We start from the raw sequence: 15,550 nt of genomic DNA, 5'->3' as shown, positions 1-15,550 counted from the left end.
GGGGGGCCCTTGGTGAAGAGTTAGCCAATCTTCCCATGCCCTCCGAAGCGCTGATCACCAGCTTCTCGTTCTGGTGTCCTCCCCCCCCCCATTGCAGCTCCCAACATCTGCAGCTGACATGGCTGCTTTGATGAGGAATTTGGCAAGTGTGGTCCCAGGTTGGGAACCCTCAGGGGAAAGCATTAGATATCTCCAGATGGGACCAGAAGGGAAGTCAGAGGAGGGGATCTGGATTCTGCCTCTCCGCATGTGCAAGCGAGCCGTCTTTTAATGAATGCGTCTCCATGTTCAGCCTGGACTTGGCAAATCCTTGCAGGCTGCTGAAGGGTTCTTGAGGGAAACGAAGCCGGTCCTCGCTGCTCTGGAGGGCTGGTGCAAAGATGGAGGGTCTCAGCGTGGCCAATTTCTGCCTAATCCTGTTGATTAATTTAACTTCAAGGGTTAGAGTCCCTCTGAAGTGAGGGAAGGGTGTGAGCAGAGGAAAGGAGGACGGGGAGAAAACAAAATATATCTTCCTTCTCATGTTGCCGGGGGGGGGGGGGGAGAAAGCAAGGCCTTTAGAATAGAATAGAGCTGGAAGGGACCTCGAAGGTCATCTAGTCCAGCCCCCTGCTCAAGCAGGAGACCCTATACCATTTCAGACAAGTGGCTGTCCAGTCTCTTCTTCAAAGCCTCCAGTGATGGAGCACCCATGATTTCTGGAGGCAAGCAGTTCCACTGGTTAATTGTCCTCACTGTTAGGAAGTTTCTCCTTAATTCCAGGTTGCTTCTCTTTGTGACCAGTTTCCAACCATTGTTTCTTGTCCTGCCTTTTGGTGCTTTGGAGAATAGAAATAGAAATAGAAATAGAAATAGAAATAGAAATAGAAATAGAATAGAGCTGGAAGGGACCTTGGAGGTCTTCTAGTCCAACCCCCTGCTCAAGCAGGAGGACCTATACCATTTCAGACAAGTGGCTGTCCAGTCTCTTCTTAAAAATCTCCAGTGATGGAGCACCCATGATTTCTGGAGGCAAGCAGTTCCACTGGTTAATTGTCCTCACTGTCAGGAAGTTTCTCCTTAATTCCAGGTTGCTTCTCTCTTTGGTCAGTTTCCAACCATTGTTTCTCGTCCTGCCCTCTGGTGCTTTGGTGAGTAACGTGACCCCCTCTTCCTGGTGGCAGCCCCTCAGATACTGGAACGCTGCTATCATGTCTCCCCTATTTCTTTTTTCTAGACTAGCCATTCCCAAATCCTGCAGCCGTTCTTCATATTAGGGATAATATGTATATATGTTAATTAGGGATAATATGTATATATGTTAGTATTTTATTCAATTGTCAGCCGCCCTGAGTCCGTAAGGAGAAGGGCGGGATATAAATGCAATTAATAAATAAATAAATAAATAAATAAATAAATATGTTTTAGTCTCCGGGCCTTGGATCATCTTAGTTACTCTTCTCTGAATTTTTTCCACACTCTCAACATCTTTTTTGTGATATGGTGACCAAACTTGGCTGCAGTATTCCAGGTGTGGTCTTACTAGGGTTTTATAAAGCGGTACTAATACCTCGCGTGGATCTTGATTCTATGCCTCTGTTTATACAACCCAGGATTGTATTAGCTTTTTTTGGCTGCTGCTGCACATTGCTGGCTCATAGTCAAGTGTTCGTCCACTAGGACTCCAAGGTCCCTCTCACAGTTGCTGTTTTTGAGTCTACTCTGGAGGAAGTGACATTCTGGAATAGGTCCAGAGGAGCAGAGAGAAGGAAAAAGGGTCCAGATGGAACTATCCATAATTGTGGATGACCCTGGGACGCGGCGACCGTCATAAATACGAGTTAGTTCCCAAGGGTCTGAATTTTGATGACGGGACCACGAGGAGGCTGCAACGGTCGTAGGTGTGAAAAAATGGTCATAAAGTCACGTTTTTCAGTGCCAGTGTAACCGTGAACGGTCACTAAAATGAACTGTTGTAAGTCGGTGACTCTCTTCTGAGCCCAGCCTACCTCACCGGGATGTTGTGGGGATAAAGAGAGGCAGCACTTTCCGATACGCTGACTTGATCTTGAGGAGGAAACAGAAATACAAGGAAAACAACATTCAAAATATACCAGCAGGACTGTGGTTGGCAGAGATTGTCTGCAGATTTTTCCGCTTTCCAGCAGATGATCAACCAGAGTTTGGCCTGTAATATTTAATATATTATTAAATAGTAAATATATTTAGCAAACGAGCTGAGGAGCTCTACCTCCTCGCCATCAACAGCTGCCTGTTTCCAATCCATCCTTTGGTCTCCCCACTATTAACAATGTTAACCCAAAACTGCTTTTCAAATTCTTTTTTGGCAAAAAAAGTAGGATTATCAGAACAGGGCTGCAAAGCTCCAGCCCAACACTAGAGGGCAGGAATGGCTTTTTTTTTTAAATTTGGGAGCTGCTACCACCTGATGGCCACCTGCATTTTTGCAGCCCAAAGGTGCTTGTCGATGGGTTTCGTTCCAATAGCTGAGGGGCTGCCAGCCTGTTCTCCAAGGCACCTGAGGGCAGGGCAAGAAGCGATGGATGGACGTGTAATCAAGGAGAGAAGCGACCAAGAACTAAGGAGAAATTGAGAACAATTAACCCGTGGAACTACTTGCCTCCAGAAGTTGCGAATGCTCCAACAGCGGAGGGTTTGTTTTTTTTTAAAGAAGAGATTGGACAACCATTTGTCTGAAATGGAATAGGGCTTCCTGCTTGAGCAGGGGGTTGGACTAGAAGACCTCTGAGGTCCCTTCCAACTCTCCTATTCTGTTACTCTGTTTTCCTCTCTGGAGGACACGGCTGCCCTCAATGAGATATATGGCTCCTTCATCACACACAGGAGAAAGGTGGCCAAGACTTCTGGAATACAGGGAGTCCTCAGCTTACGACCGGTTGCTTAGCAACCGTTTGAAGTTTCATGGACTCCCCCCCCATAAAAAAAAAGATATTTCCTGCCCATTTTGTCCACCCTTGCAACTGACTGCCAGGACGCTGCAACCTGGTGCTTTTCTGCCTTCTTGTGTTTTCCTTAAGGAGGCTCCATCGCGATGAATGGAGCCTCCTTAAGAGACACTGAACCTGCTAAGTGAGGGTGGGAATTGCACCTGGCTGCAGAAGAGCCAGAAGCAGCCATGCAGGGGAAGCTGAGCATGGTGTGACCATTGATGGGGTTCCTTTCTGCAAAAAGCAGAGTTTGGGGGGGGGCTGGAGGGGCCTGCAAAACCCCGGTGGGGGGCTTTTGCTGCCAGCTTTGGGCTCCCTTAGGAGGCTGGAGGGGGCAAGTTGGGAGTAGGCCAAGCCCTGGGGGGAGCGCAGGGAGGCCTTGGGGGGGACTGGGGGGGGGAGGTAGGCCGAGGCCTAGAGGCTGTAACAGACAGCCCCCCCCCCCCAAGGGCTGGTAGCTTCTCTAGGCTCCCTTGCCTGGCAAAATAAAATGGCTGGCTTGGGGTTAGGCCAGTGGTAGGCAACCTGGGCTCTTTTATGACTCGTGGACTTCAACTCCCAGAATTCCTGAGCCAGCATGGGGGAACTATGGGCCCCTTCATGACTCGTGGACTTCAACTCCCAGAATTCCTGAGCCAGCCATGCTGAGGAGAAAGAGAGGTTTCTAAGCTCAGCCATGCTGGCTCAGGAATTCTGGGAGTTGAAGTCCACGAGTCATAAAAGAGCCAAGGTTGCCTACCCCTGGGTTAGGCCCAGGCTTGTGGGGGGGGGGATCCTGAGGGAGGTGGTGGTGGGGTGGAAGTAGGCCGAGGCCTACGGGCTGTAATTTTTGCCTTAGGCCAAGGGGTTCCAATCTTGGCAATTTTTAAGAGCTGTGGACTTCAGCTCCCAGAATTCCCCAGCCAGCCATTTTATTTTGCCAGGCAAGGGAGCCTAGAGAAGCTACCAGCCCCTGGGGCGGAATTCTGGGAGTTGAAGTCCACAGCTCTTAATGTTGCCAGGTTTGGGCCCTGCTGGGTTAGGCTCCCTTGGATGTCCAAATGGCCAGCTTGGGAGAAGGCCAAGGCTTGGGGGGACCCCGAGGGGCACAGGGGTGGGGCAGAACTTGGGGGTCTGGAACAGGCAGGCCTGGGCCTGAGGACCTCCCCTCCCAGTGCCTCTCTCATTCTCACTTAACAACCTGCACGTTCGTTTTAACAATTGCTTTGGGGAGAGCAAGGATTGGTTGTTAAGGGAGATGCTCCACTTAACAGCCGTCGCGACAGGCTCCGTCATCCGTCATAAGTCGAGGACTACTTGTAAAGAAACAAAATTATAGACAGAAGTCCTTATTTTTGACTATACACATTACCTATACGCATCCATTTTTTTCTTTATTGCTTTGGTATGATTCGCTCTGTGTGTGTGTTTGTATGTGTTTGTGTGTGTGTGTTGCTATTTTTTTAATTGTTTAACTTTTGCATTTCTGTGGCTTCCCCTGGCTTGATTTATTTTTATTAATCTGTTTAATGTGTTTGCCACCCATCTTGCCACAAAGATGACTTCGGTGTTGACTTTATTTCATTTATTTGTAAAATTTATTAGCCACCCGTCTTATCCCTAGACAAAAGGAAGGAAGGAGAGATAGGAAACAAGGGATGGAGGGAAGGAAGGAAGGAAGGAAGGAAGGAAGGAAGGAAGGAAGGAAGGAAAAAGAGAGGGAGGGAGGGACGAAGGAAGGAAGGAAGGAAGTAAAGAAGGAAGGAAGGAAAGTCCAGTTGCCTCTTGAAAAAGCACCTTTGGGACAACCCTGACCTGGATGACGGAGAATCTCCACAGACATTTTTTTCCAATGTGAACCAGGTCTCTCCGTTGTCCCTGAACAGTTATTCCCTGTCTCCCATTTTTAACCCCCTTCTTCTCTTCCTCCTCCCCAGGCAGTAGATTGGATGACGGTTCCGATGTCGAATCTGAGCCGGACCTTCCCCTGAAGCGCAAACAACGCCGAAGTCGGACCACTTTCACGGCCGAGCAGCTGGAAGAGCTGGAAAAGGCCTTTGAAAGGACCCACTACCCAGATATTTACACCCGGGAAGAGCTGGCCCAGCGGACGAAGCTGACAGAGGCCCGTGTCCAGGTCAGCGAGAACATCTGCCTCTGGGGGTGGAAGAGAAGTTGTGGGAAAGTGCATGCCACGGGGTGCCAAGAATTTGAAACCTGGAATTGCCCCAGATACAACGGCCTCTCTTAGAAGTTGAGAAGGACTAGCTTTTTCCCCCCCTCGCCGTGTCCTGGGTGAAGAAATAGCTCCCTTCTTTTTTCCCATTGCATGTTTCACTCTGCCAAAAAAAAATATTTAAAAAAATAAAATAGGAATAGAATAGAAATAGGAATAGAATAGAAATACAGAAATATAGAAATATAAATGGAATGGAATGGAATGGAGTGGAGTGGAGTGGAGTGGAGTGGAGTGGAGTGGAGTAGACTAGGGTAGGGTAGGGTAGGAATAAGAATAGAGTGGAGTGGAGAGTGGAGTGGAGTAAAGTAGAGTAGAATAGAATATAGAGAATAGAATAGAATAAGTATAGTGTAGGGTAGTGTAGGGTAGGAATAAGAATAGTGGAGTAGAGTAGAATAGAATAGAATAAGTATAGTGTAGGGTAGTGTAGGGTAGGAATAAGAATAGAGTGGAGTAGAGTAGAGTAGAGTAGAGTAGAATAGAATAGAATAGAATAGAATAGAATAGAATAAGTATAGCGTAGGGTAGGGTAGGAATAAGAATAGTGGAGTAGAGTAGAATAGAATAGAATAAGTATAGGGTAGGGTAGGGTAGGGTAGGAATAAGAGTAGAGAGTGGAGTGGAGTGGAATGGAGTAGAGTAGAGTAGAGTAGAGTTGAGTAAAAACGGAACAGAACAGAACAGAACAGAATAGAATAGGAGGGTCGCGGCCAGATTGCAAGCCAGAGAGAGGGAAAGAATTTGGCCAACCCCTTTGCAATTTTAAAAGTCTGGCTGATAAATCTGAGGTCACTTTTGTGTGCAAACATGGCACAGGTGAGGGTTGTGAAGTGAGTCTCCGGAGAGGCAGTGAAGGAATTTGTGCAAGGCAGAAGACAGGAATGGCATGTTGGCCCATTCGGGCATCTTATAAATTTAATTCACTGTCGTCTCAAGGGTTTGGGGGCGGAGAAAACTTTTTTTCTTCACTCTGACACCTTGTGGAAGGAAGGCTCTTTGGGCCCAGAGTTATATTCCAGGGGTTAACAAAGCAGCAACCTCTGTTTATTTCAATTTTAATGGTGCCTTGGCACAGACAGCATTTCGAAGGGCCATTCTCCTCACCAGCATCTTTATTGGCCTCTAAATGGAGTTTTGGGGACTATCTTCCATGAAAAATGAAACCTTCTCACCATTTGAGAAAGGGCAGGTGGCAGGGGATGTTTGAGCAAAGGCAGCATCCTTCTACCTGAAGTCTTTTGGTGTCCACAGTGCGCTTAGGAAAGGGAGAAAGATCTTTTCCCGAGATTCAAAAGCTGTAATTTGCAGGATTCCTTCTTCCGCATCACGCTCATCCCTCTCTTTGCCAGCACTCTTCCAGCAGCTGTTCATTTCCTTGCATTTCTCATGGTTTTCTCATTCCATCCTTCTGGCACTGTCCGCCTCTTCCCACCAATCTGCCCCCTTTAAAATTTTCTGGGTATCAAAAAAGGATCTTTTTATTGGCTCCGGAGAGCTCCTGGATGGCAGGGTGGAAAAAAAAGGAGCCAAAACTGAGGGGTTGTTTTTTTTGTTGTTGTTCCCACTCTTCTTTTTTCTTCTCTGAGCGACGAGCGAACCCAGTGAAAAATTAGCCACGTGCAGGTTGATCTTTGAAGTTCTTCACCGAAAATGTCCAGCTTTGTTAAGATTTAAACCTCTCTTAAACACCAAACCTAGGAACGGAGGAGTAAGAGATGGCTGTAGGATGGCTAGAACACCAGCAGAATTGTGTGCTGCTCCATTGCAAGCTTGGGGGGGGGGGGTCCCTGTGGGGGCTGTTTCCAATTTTTAAAAAGTGGGAGGTGGAGCTTAGAGAGGGGGTGGAGCTAAGGACTTGCCCTACCCTTAGGCAGAAGGGTTGGGTTTGTGTGGGGGGGGGTTAGGACCCTCAATAAGGCCCACCGGAATTCAACATGGCGGTGGCTGATTCTTAAGGTGGCTTTGCTGGACTGGGGGAGGATGATGGGAGCTGGAGTCCGAACATCTTGGTATAAGTGACCGTGTGGTGGTGGAGGAAACCTCCCACTCGGGACCAGCCGTGCACCATCTTGACTGCCGGAGGCTTCAACTGGGGCAGGGGTAGGCAACCTTGGCTCTTTTAGGACTCGTGGACTTAAACTCCCAGAATCCCTGAGCCAGCCACGCTGAGGGGACAGGGAGAAGTTTCCAAGCTGAGCCATGTTGGCTGAGGAATTCTGGGAGTTGAAGTCCACGAGTCATAAAGTGGCCGAGGCCTAGGCCAGAGATAAGCAACCTTGGCTCTTTTATGACTGGTGGACTTCAACTCCCAGAATTCCTGAGCCAGCCATGCTGAGGGGACAGGGAGAGGTTTCCAAGCTGAGCCATGCTGGCTCAGGAATTCTGGGAGTTGAAGTCCACAAGTCATGAAGGGGCCATAGTTCCCCCATGCTGGCTCAGGAATTCTGGGAGTTGAAGTCCACGAGTCATAAAAGAGCCAAGGTTGCCTACCCCTGGACTGGGGGACCCCTGGAGCCCTTCTGTGGGGTGGGAGCCAGGCCATCTCCAAACTGCTGCCCCCCCCGCCCCACTTCCTATTTCTTCTCTCTTGGGTGGGGCGTATCAGAAGCCCAGGGTCCCCGTGGGGAGACGAGCTGTCTGTTTATTTCTTGAAACGGATCCCCATGGCAGAGCGAGTCTCCTTGAGCGCCTGATAAAACCTTAGCAGTGATGGAGTGAAAACAGCTTTGCTTTGAAGTGGGTCTCGCATTACCCTCTCCGCTCCAGCCTGTATATTTTATCCACCCATAAAATGATTTATAAGCATTAAAAGAGAGAGAGAGAGAGAGAGACACGTCAGCTACCGTTCCAGAGAGAAGGGGCAAGGGGAAAAGGAAATATGGATGGTAGGAACCGCTGGGCTGTATTTTAAATCATCTGTAGCTTCTTACACACAAACACACCAGACACACACACACACACACAGCAGGGGGCTTTGGGCAGTGGGCAATGACTCCATCTTTGTCACTCTCCTAGTTTTTCCTTTTTGTGTTGGAAAAGAACGACAATGAGAGAGGAAGAAGAACGATATGAGCTGGAGAAGATGATTTTACATACAGTAGATAGATAGATAGATAGATAGATAGATAGATAGATAGATAGATAGATAGATAGATAGATAGATGATAGATAGATAGATAGATAGATAGATAGATAGATAGATAGATAGATGATAGATAGATAGATAGATAGATAGATAGATAGATAGATAGATAGATAGATAGATAGATAGATAGATAGTCAGGAGACATCCCTGAAAGACAGGTCCTTCGAAGGATGGATAAGGGTCGTGACAGGCCAGGTGGAGCCTCCATAGACAGGAGTAGTAGAGCTTTGGAAGCAACCAGGAACGCTCCTAATTTTGTTAAATTTCCTCCTATTCTTTGAGCTGGCCCTCCCTGGAGACAGCATAGGAGGCACCCTTTTGATTCTTAAGTTATACGGCTAGTCCTTGCGGAATGACCACAGTTGGGACCGGCAACCCCGTCACTAAGTGATACAGTCATTAAGCGAGACATCGTGTGGCATGACTTGCAACTTCACTGCCTGTTTCTCCATTTTGACTCTGCCTGTCGGATGCTGCCTATGAAGTGCACAAACGGTGACATCACGTTACTTTTCCAGCATCGTCACCACCTTGAACGGTCACTAAACGGGGCAGTCGTTAAAGGAGAACTCCCTGTATATAATAGATGCATTTGAAGATGCAGAGCTAGGAAGAGAAGGTTACTGAGCTTAGGAGAGTGGCTGTGCCAATTTTGTTCAGAATACCCATCCAGAGGAGGAGGGTGGTTTTGGTGGACTTTGCCCCCAACAGCTGGTGTTGAGAGATATACTCTGCCTGAATAGGGAGGCTCTAATCCCGGTACTTTCAATGCAGCCTCAGATTTTTAAGAAGAGACTGGACAGTCACGTGCCTGAAATGGTATAGGGTCTCCTGCTCAAGCAGCAGGCTGGACTAGACCACCTCCAAGGTCCCTTCCAATGCTGTTATTCTGTATTTTGTATCCCTAATTTGATTCGGAAAGCTTCTTGTGCCCAGTTTGGGGGTTGAAGTTCTTTTGACTCTGCCAGCACATGCCAGTTTCAGAGGGGAAAATAGAGGCCAAGCACACTCATATCAAGACCAATAATTCCTTCCCAGTGTGTGGGAAGCAGCAGAATATCGCCAGGGGGCCCAGAATGTAAGATAGCAGCAAATATCTATATATATATATATGGATTTTTAAATTAATGCCGTCATTCTCCATCCACCACCGAAGCCACTACAGATGTGATGGGCTTCCACATCTGGCATCGCACCTGGCTTGTCCATTACCTCTCATCAAAAAAAAAAAAAAAAACCAAGGAAGAATCCCCCCTCCCCAATCTAATGCATCAAAAATCTTTGCTAGAGGGGAAAGAAATATTTTGCATTCTGAGCTAATGGACACTTATCTGTGTCTTCAAACTCCAAGCAGTAGCTGTAGGGATTTTAAAAAATATATAATATTTTGCGTTATTTGGCCTAACGATTCTCCTTCAGCAAAAGAGGGTGTGTGTTTGTGTGTGTGTTTTACGTGCCAGTCCCCCAACTCAGCAATTTCTCTCCCTTCCCAATTCCTGGAGTATGTTCTGGGGTTGTTGGGGTTTTTTGTTTTTTTTTTGCCTGTTTAATTTTTCTCCCCCTAAAAATTCCAGTTGCTCTGAAATTTAATCCCGTTGCTCATCTTGTGAGGCCTGGGAGATTTTCAGCAGCTGCGATGCCGAAGCTCCCTAAAAGCTAAACTTGAAGGATTGTTCCTCCCATTTCCCACCCACCCTCCTCTCCAACGTGTGTGAATTTATGGCTTGACAATTTGGGAAAAGAAATAAGGTGTCCCTTATAGATTGGGGTTGCACGGAACCGCCTGGATTCAAATGAAGTGGTGGCAACATTCATGCACAGGAACACGTCGTTTGCCTGTGGGTTGTGTATTTAATATTTTATAAAAAGTCACTATACAAATCTAGGGGAAAAAAAGGTGGGAAAGAGTGGTTGATTCTCCCTTAGGATAATGTTTCTCAACCTTGGCAAGTTTAAGTCCCGTGGACTTCAACTCCCAGAATTCCCTAGCCAGCTGTGCTGGGAGTTAAAGTCCACATGACTTAAACTTACCAAGGTTGAGAAATTCTGCCTTAGAAGGGAGTAATTTGTCAATGACCCGCAACTAGCAGACCAAAAATGGCAAGAAGGGGGGGAAAAAACCCCACCTGTATTTCCTAATTCTCTGTTACTGCTCTCCATGTTTCTACCCACAGCTCACTTGCTCCTCCCCTTCTTCTAGACTTCAGCTCCCATGATTCTCCACCTCCCCGAGGATTGTGGGAGTTGAAGTCCAACGTTAGAAGATGCCTTTCTTTCCCCACTGGTGGATGTCTCCGATGCCGTCAAGGTACGCAGCCGGTAACAGGCTCCGCCTCTCTTTCCCCAGGTCTGGTTCAGCAACCGGAGAGCCCGTTGGCGCAAGCAGGCTGGGGCCAACCAGCTGGCTGCTTTCAACCACCTTCTGCCCGGTGGCTTCCCCCCGACCGGCATGCCAGCCTTGCCACCCTACCAGCTGCCCGATTCAACGTACCCGACCACCACGCTCTCCCAAGGTGAGTCTTCCCAGGTGGGCCCGAGAGGAAACAGGAGCAGCCGAGCTAATTCTGCTTTCTTGCAAAGCTGCATCAACAGCTGCATCAATAATAATGTTGGAAGGGATCTTGGAGGTCATCTAGTCCAACCCCCTGCTCAGGCAGGAAACCCTATGCCATTTCGGACAAATGGCTGTCCAGTCTCTTCTTAAAAACTTCCATTGTCGGAGCATTCACCGCTTCTGGAGGCAGGTTGTTCCACTGGTTAATTGTTCTAACAGTCAGGAAGTTTCTTCTTAGTTCTAAGTTTTTTCTCTCCTTGATGAGTTTCCACCCGTTGCTTCTTGTCCTGCCTTCAGGGGCTTTGGAGAATAGCTTGACTCCCTCTTCTTTGGGGCAGCCCCTGAGATATTGGAACACTGCTATCATGTCCCCCCTCGTCCTTCTCTTCATTAAACTAGACTAGACATACCCAATTCCAGCAACCGTTCTTCCTATGTTTTAGCCTCCAGACCCCTGATCATCGTTGTTGCTCTCCTGCTTGAGCAGGGGGTTGGACTAGATGACCTCCAAGGTCCCTTCCAACTCTGTTACCCTGTTATTCAAGCTCTTTTTCCCCACCTGTTATGCAGCTGAGGGCTATGCTGCTTCTTATCTAACCGTCCCTTAAGCAGTATTTCTTCAGCCCTTCTTCCTAAATCTTCCTCCTATGCCAGGGGGGAAGCCACCTTGGCTCTTTTATGACTCGTGGACTTCAACTCCCAGAATTCCTGAGCCAGCATGAGGGAACTTTGGCCCCCTCATGACTCGTGGACTTCAACTCCCAGAATTCTTCAGCCAGCGTGGCTCAGCTTGGAAACCTCTCCCTTTCCCCTCAGCATGGCTGGCTCAGGAATTCTGGGAGTTGAAGTCCACGAGTCATAAAAGAGCCGAGGTTGCCTACCCCTGTCCTCTGCCATTGCAGCTCTGAGCCTGAGTCCTCGTCCTGCCCTATCCTGCAATCGGTGCCACTTCCTCTTTTACTTAGGACCCGTTTCATCTCCCACCTTGATTTGCACGACTCAAGGCGACAGGGCGTCACATGCCCCACCTCTTCTCTTCCTACAAACCAAAACAACAGCCCTGCAAATTGGGCGTGGGTTGAGCTGTGCAAGGTCAGCCAGCCATCTTGTGTGTGAAGCTGAGACTCCCATGCTGGCTGGGGGATTCTGGGAGTGGAAGTCCGCACGTCTTAAGGCAGACCAGTTTGAGGAACAATGGCTGCCTCCTCCCTCTGGGGAGACTGGTGTTCCCCTCCCCAAAGTAAGGATGGGGTCCTTAACTACAGTTGGGGGGGGGTCCAAGGAAGTCAGCGGTGGCCTCAAATTGTTTGGTGGTTTGTGCCTTCAGACAATTGCATGAGATTTACACAAAAGTGCTGGATTGCTTAGTGCTGTTGACTTTTCATCCTTGTGGTCTCCTATCCCTTTCCAGGTGGTCTCTTATCCCTTCCTGGGCAGTCTCCTATCCAGTTGTCCTTAGTCTTTTCAGTTAGCTCCTCAAGGAAATGCACTTCTATTCCCTTCTGAACCGCTTAACGTTGTTGACTTCTCAAGCTAGCCTCCCGCACCGGGTGGTCTCCTACTCCCTTTCCTTGTGGTCTCCCATCCCATCCTCCTTCAGCTTCTTTTCAGCCAGCTCTCCAAGGAAATGGTTCGACTGCTGTATGCATGTCTTCTCACGGGTCCTTCTTTCCCCACAGACGGGGGCAGCACCGTGCACCGGCCCCAGCCTCTCCCACCCTCCACCATGCACCAGGGGGGGTTGTCGGCAGCCACCCCCGACTCCAGCTCTGCCTACGGAGCCCGGCACAGTTTCTCCAGCTACTCGGACAGCTTCATGAACCCCTCAGCTCCAGCCAACCACATGAATCCCGTCAGTAACGGCCTGTCTCCACAGGTAAGTCCTTCTTGTGTCTTTTTTTTAATCCTCTCTAGCCATTTGCAAAAAACACGGGAGGGCGGGAGGGCTTGGAAGAGGGATGGTCCCCGGGGTGCTGTGGGAATCAGAGGTCCACAACAGGGGTAGTTTACTGCTTTTCAGATGCATTAAATTCTCTTAACACCAACACAAAGATTGACAAGGCATCGTACTCGACAAAGAGCCTTAAAAAAAATCATTTTTGTTCATCAAAGTCATCTGTGGTTTCGTCCTTGTATCAGCCTCCCCCTCAACAGGGGCTCAATATTTCCCCCAGACTTTGTTAAAAAAATAATAATAACCCCCCCTCCCAAAGAAAAACCCTTGCCCTCACTTGGCTGTTATTGCTATCTTCAGAAATCCTCACTTATCCCTAAACTGGTATTATTATTATTTTTTTCCCCTCTAACTCGCAAGCTTTAACTTGGGATTGCAAGCGTGCCGTTGTTGGGCTTTTGTTTGGATTTTGTCAGAAAACAGGGTCTGGATTGGAGAGAAGTTGAAGACTGCTGCCTCTTTTAGGGACCCCCGACCCCACTTTGGCCCACTTTGATGGAGCCAACGAAAGTAGAAATTTAAAAAAAAATGCATCCACTACTTTGTCTTATGTCAGCAAATCTCAGCCGCTCGCTCTAAAGATCCAAACGGCTTTCTTACACACATAATTTAAATTTATTACCGGTGTTTGGGGCCAGGCATGAGAAAAATTCAAATCTGGAGGCTGGGCCAAATCTTCCTTTTTCTCCTACGTGCATTTTTACACACTCGGTTGATCCATGGAGCAGTAAAGTTTGGTCCCCCGATCAGCAGCAGTGGAAAGGATTTCTGAAGAGGAAAAAAAATGCGTCGCCATGAACGTGTCTCTTCTTTTGGTGTGTTTGTCTGAAATTATTTTGATTTTACTACATGGTCTCGTAACGGATTTGAAGAGGGTCTGTCTTCTATCGTTCTAAGGAAAGGGCTTGTAATTGTTTATTTTTCTGATTTGCCAACTGGAAAAGCACACCTTATAGTTCATTTCTTGGGTTTTTTTAAAAAAAAGTTTCATTTCCATCAGGAAGGGGTGATGCAGATAGAGTAATAAAGGAAATCAATTATAAATACAAATAATTGGGGAGGGGTCCAAAATTTAAGCACTGGGTTGGAAGCGGAGGGGGGGGGACTGTGAAACCACGAATGTGTTGGTAGAAATTATTTATCCGTATTTTGTTTGTTTTATAACCTTTCTTTCCTGCAAGGCTTAATTTTGGAAAAGTCAGAGATCTTTCTTTAACGTGCGAACTTAGAATTTCCTAATTCTGTGGGCTTTAATGGGAAGTCCTTCTGTACACGCTCAGAGGCTGTTTGAGAAGGAAGTCAGAAAGACAGAAGCGATCAAACAGAACCCCAAACAGAAAAAAAGATAAATTAGTTCCTGATTTTGGACACCTGGAAGTTGGCTAGCAAGGCAGAAAAGATCCTTTTCAACCCAATTAGCCTGTAAAAAAAAATAATTGTCTGAACTTCAATCTAGTTCTGTCAATTTGCTACGTAGGGGGGGAAAAAATCAGAATAATTTCATTCCAAAACACACGGACAGCGTGAGGAGCTTCGGATCCAACCTGCAAAATTGTGGAGGAAAGGAAAATAATTTTGCGTCCCCTTTTACCATTTGCATTGCACCCTCGGTAGGTTTGTTTCAAAAATTCCTAAAAAGCCTCTGTGTTTGTATGTGTGTGTGTGTGTGTGTGTGTGTGTGTGTGCGTGTGCAGGAAATAGAGGATACCTGTAAAATTCTCTTTGCAAAAGGAGAAAATAAACGAAACTATATTTGCATTCCCACCAAGCTCCCTCCAGCACCCAGCGCCTTTAAACAGAGTTGGTTTTGCAAAAACCTGGCAAGGAGTGAGGAGATTAAATCTTTTACAGAAGAAGTTTCTTCTGTCTAATCATTTATATCCCAATAAAAAGTGGCGGGAAAGTCCATCCACCGGGGACGAAGGCATTTCATCCACAGTCAAATGCCCCACTTTGGCTGTTCTCCTTCAGCCGTGCTGATGGCCAGCTTCCTCCGGGTTGCACAGATCTCTTTGGAAAAGGCGGTGAGGAAAAACTGGAAAAATCCCCTTTTGCATCTGCCTGCTGGCTCTCCTGGGTCTCTTGTGACCTCTTCCTAAATTGGACGCTGAACCGTCTCCCCCAGAACCTGCCAAGCCCAGCAGATCTCTCCGTATCAATTTCATTTTCTCTCTTTCTTTCCAAGAAAACTATGCACCCAAAGGTTGCAAATGCAAGTTTGGGATAAGGCGGATGGGGTGTCTTTCTTTTTTCTTTCTCTCTCTCTCTCTCTCTCTCTCTCTTTTTTTTTTTGCAAAACTCTTGTACCTACACGGCGCTAAGCCGGAGGAGCCACGAATTCTGATCTTCCCCCAGCCCCGGCCTTTACAAATTGGCAAAGCGCGCCGGGGTCTCTAATGCCTCTTTTCCTTGTGTCGCCATAATGCGGCGATGTTCCCAATCTGCTTTGAGGGATGGAAAGATTAAGAATAATAATAATAATATAAAAAAAATTGCAATAAAATATGTGTGAACGCGGGGGTAATTGTGGACAAATGCGGCATTCAAATTCATTTTTCCACTTCTTTCAGATACCATTTCAATCTTATTTTCTGCTTATTAATGAGATCTTGTTGGCTGGAATGGGCAGAGCTGCCCGTATTCTGGAGTAATTGCACATAATTTCCTTTTTCCACCAGTGATTTGCATCTTCGCTGCCACCCCGTTCATTCTTCACTATTTAACCCCCCCC

At 47.4% G+C, this 15,550-nt stretch overlaps 1 protein-coding gene across 1 annotated transcript in view; it reads left to right on the top strand.

Moving 5' to 3' along the window:
• Nucleotides 1-4,864: 4,864 nt before the first annotated feature.
• The window catches only part of LOC107297937 (paired box protein Pax-7), a gene marked incomplete at its 5' end in the record, with an annotated part of 41,952 nt that continues 31,266 nt past the window's right edge, over nt 4,865-15,550 (top strand). Inside the window, 3 exons of the mRNA XM_015827302.1 lie at nt 4,865-5,064; nt 10,659-10,824; nt 12,545-12,741. Coding sequence (XP_015682788.1) covers nt 4,865-5,064; nt 10,659-10,824; nt 12,545-12,741 — 563 coding nt within the window. The remainder of the gene's footprint in view (nt 5,065-10,658; nt 10,825-12,544; nt 12,742-15,550) is intronic.

Source organism: Protobothrops mucrosquamatus, unplaced genomic scaffold (assembly GCF_001527695.2).
Source record: "Protobothrops mucrosquamatus isolate PMUCROS unplaced genomic scaffold, P.Mucros_1.0 scaffold3602, whole genome shotgun sequence".
NCBI lineage: Eukaryota > Metazoa > Chordata > Lepidosauria > Squamata > Viperidae > Protobothrops > Protobothrops mucrosquamatus.
This window is presented reverse-complemented; position numbering and strand designations above follow the sequence as displayed.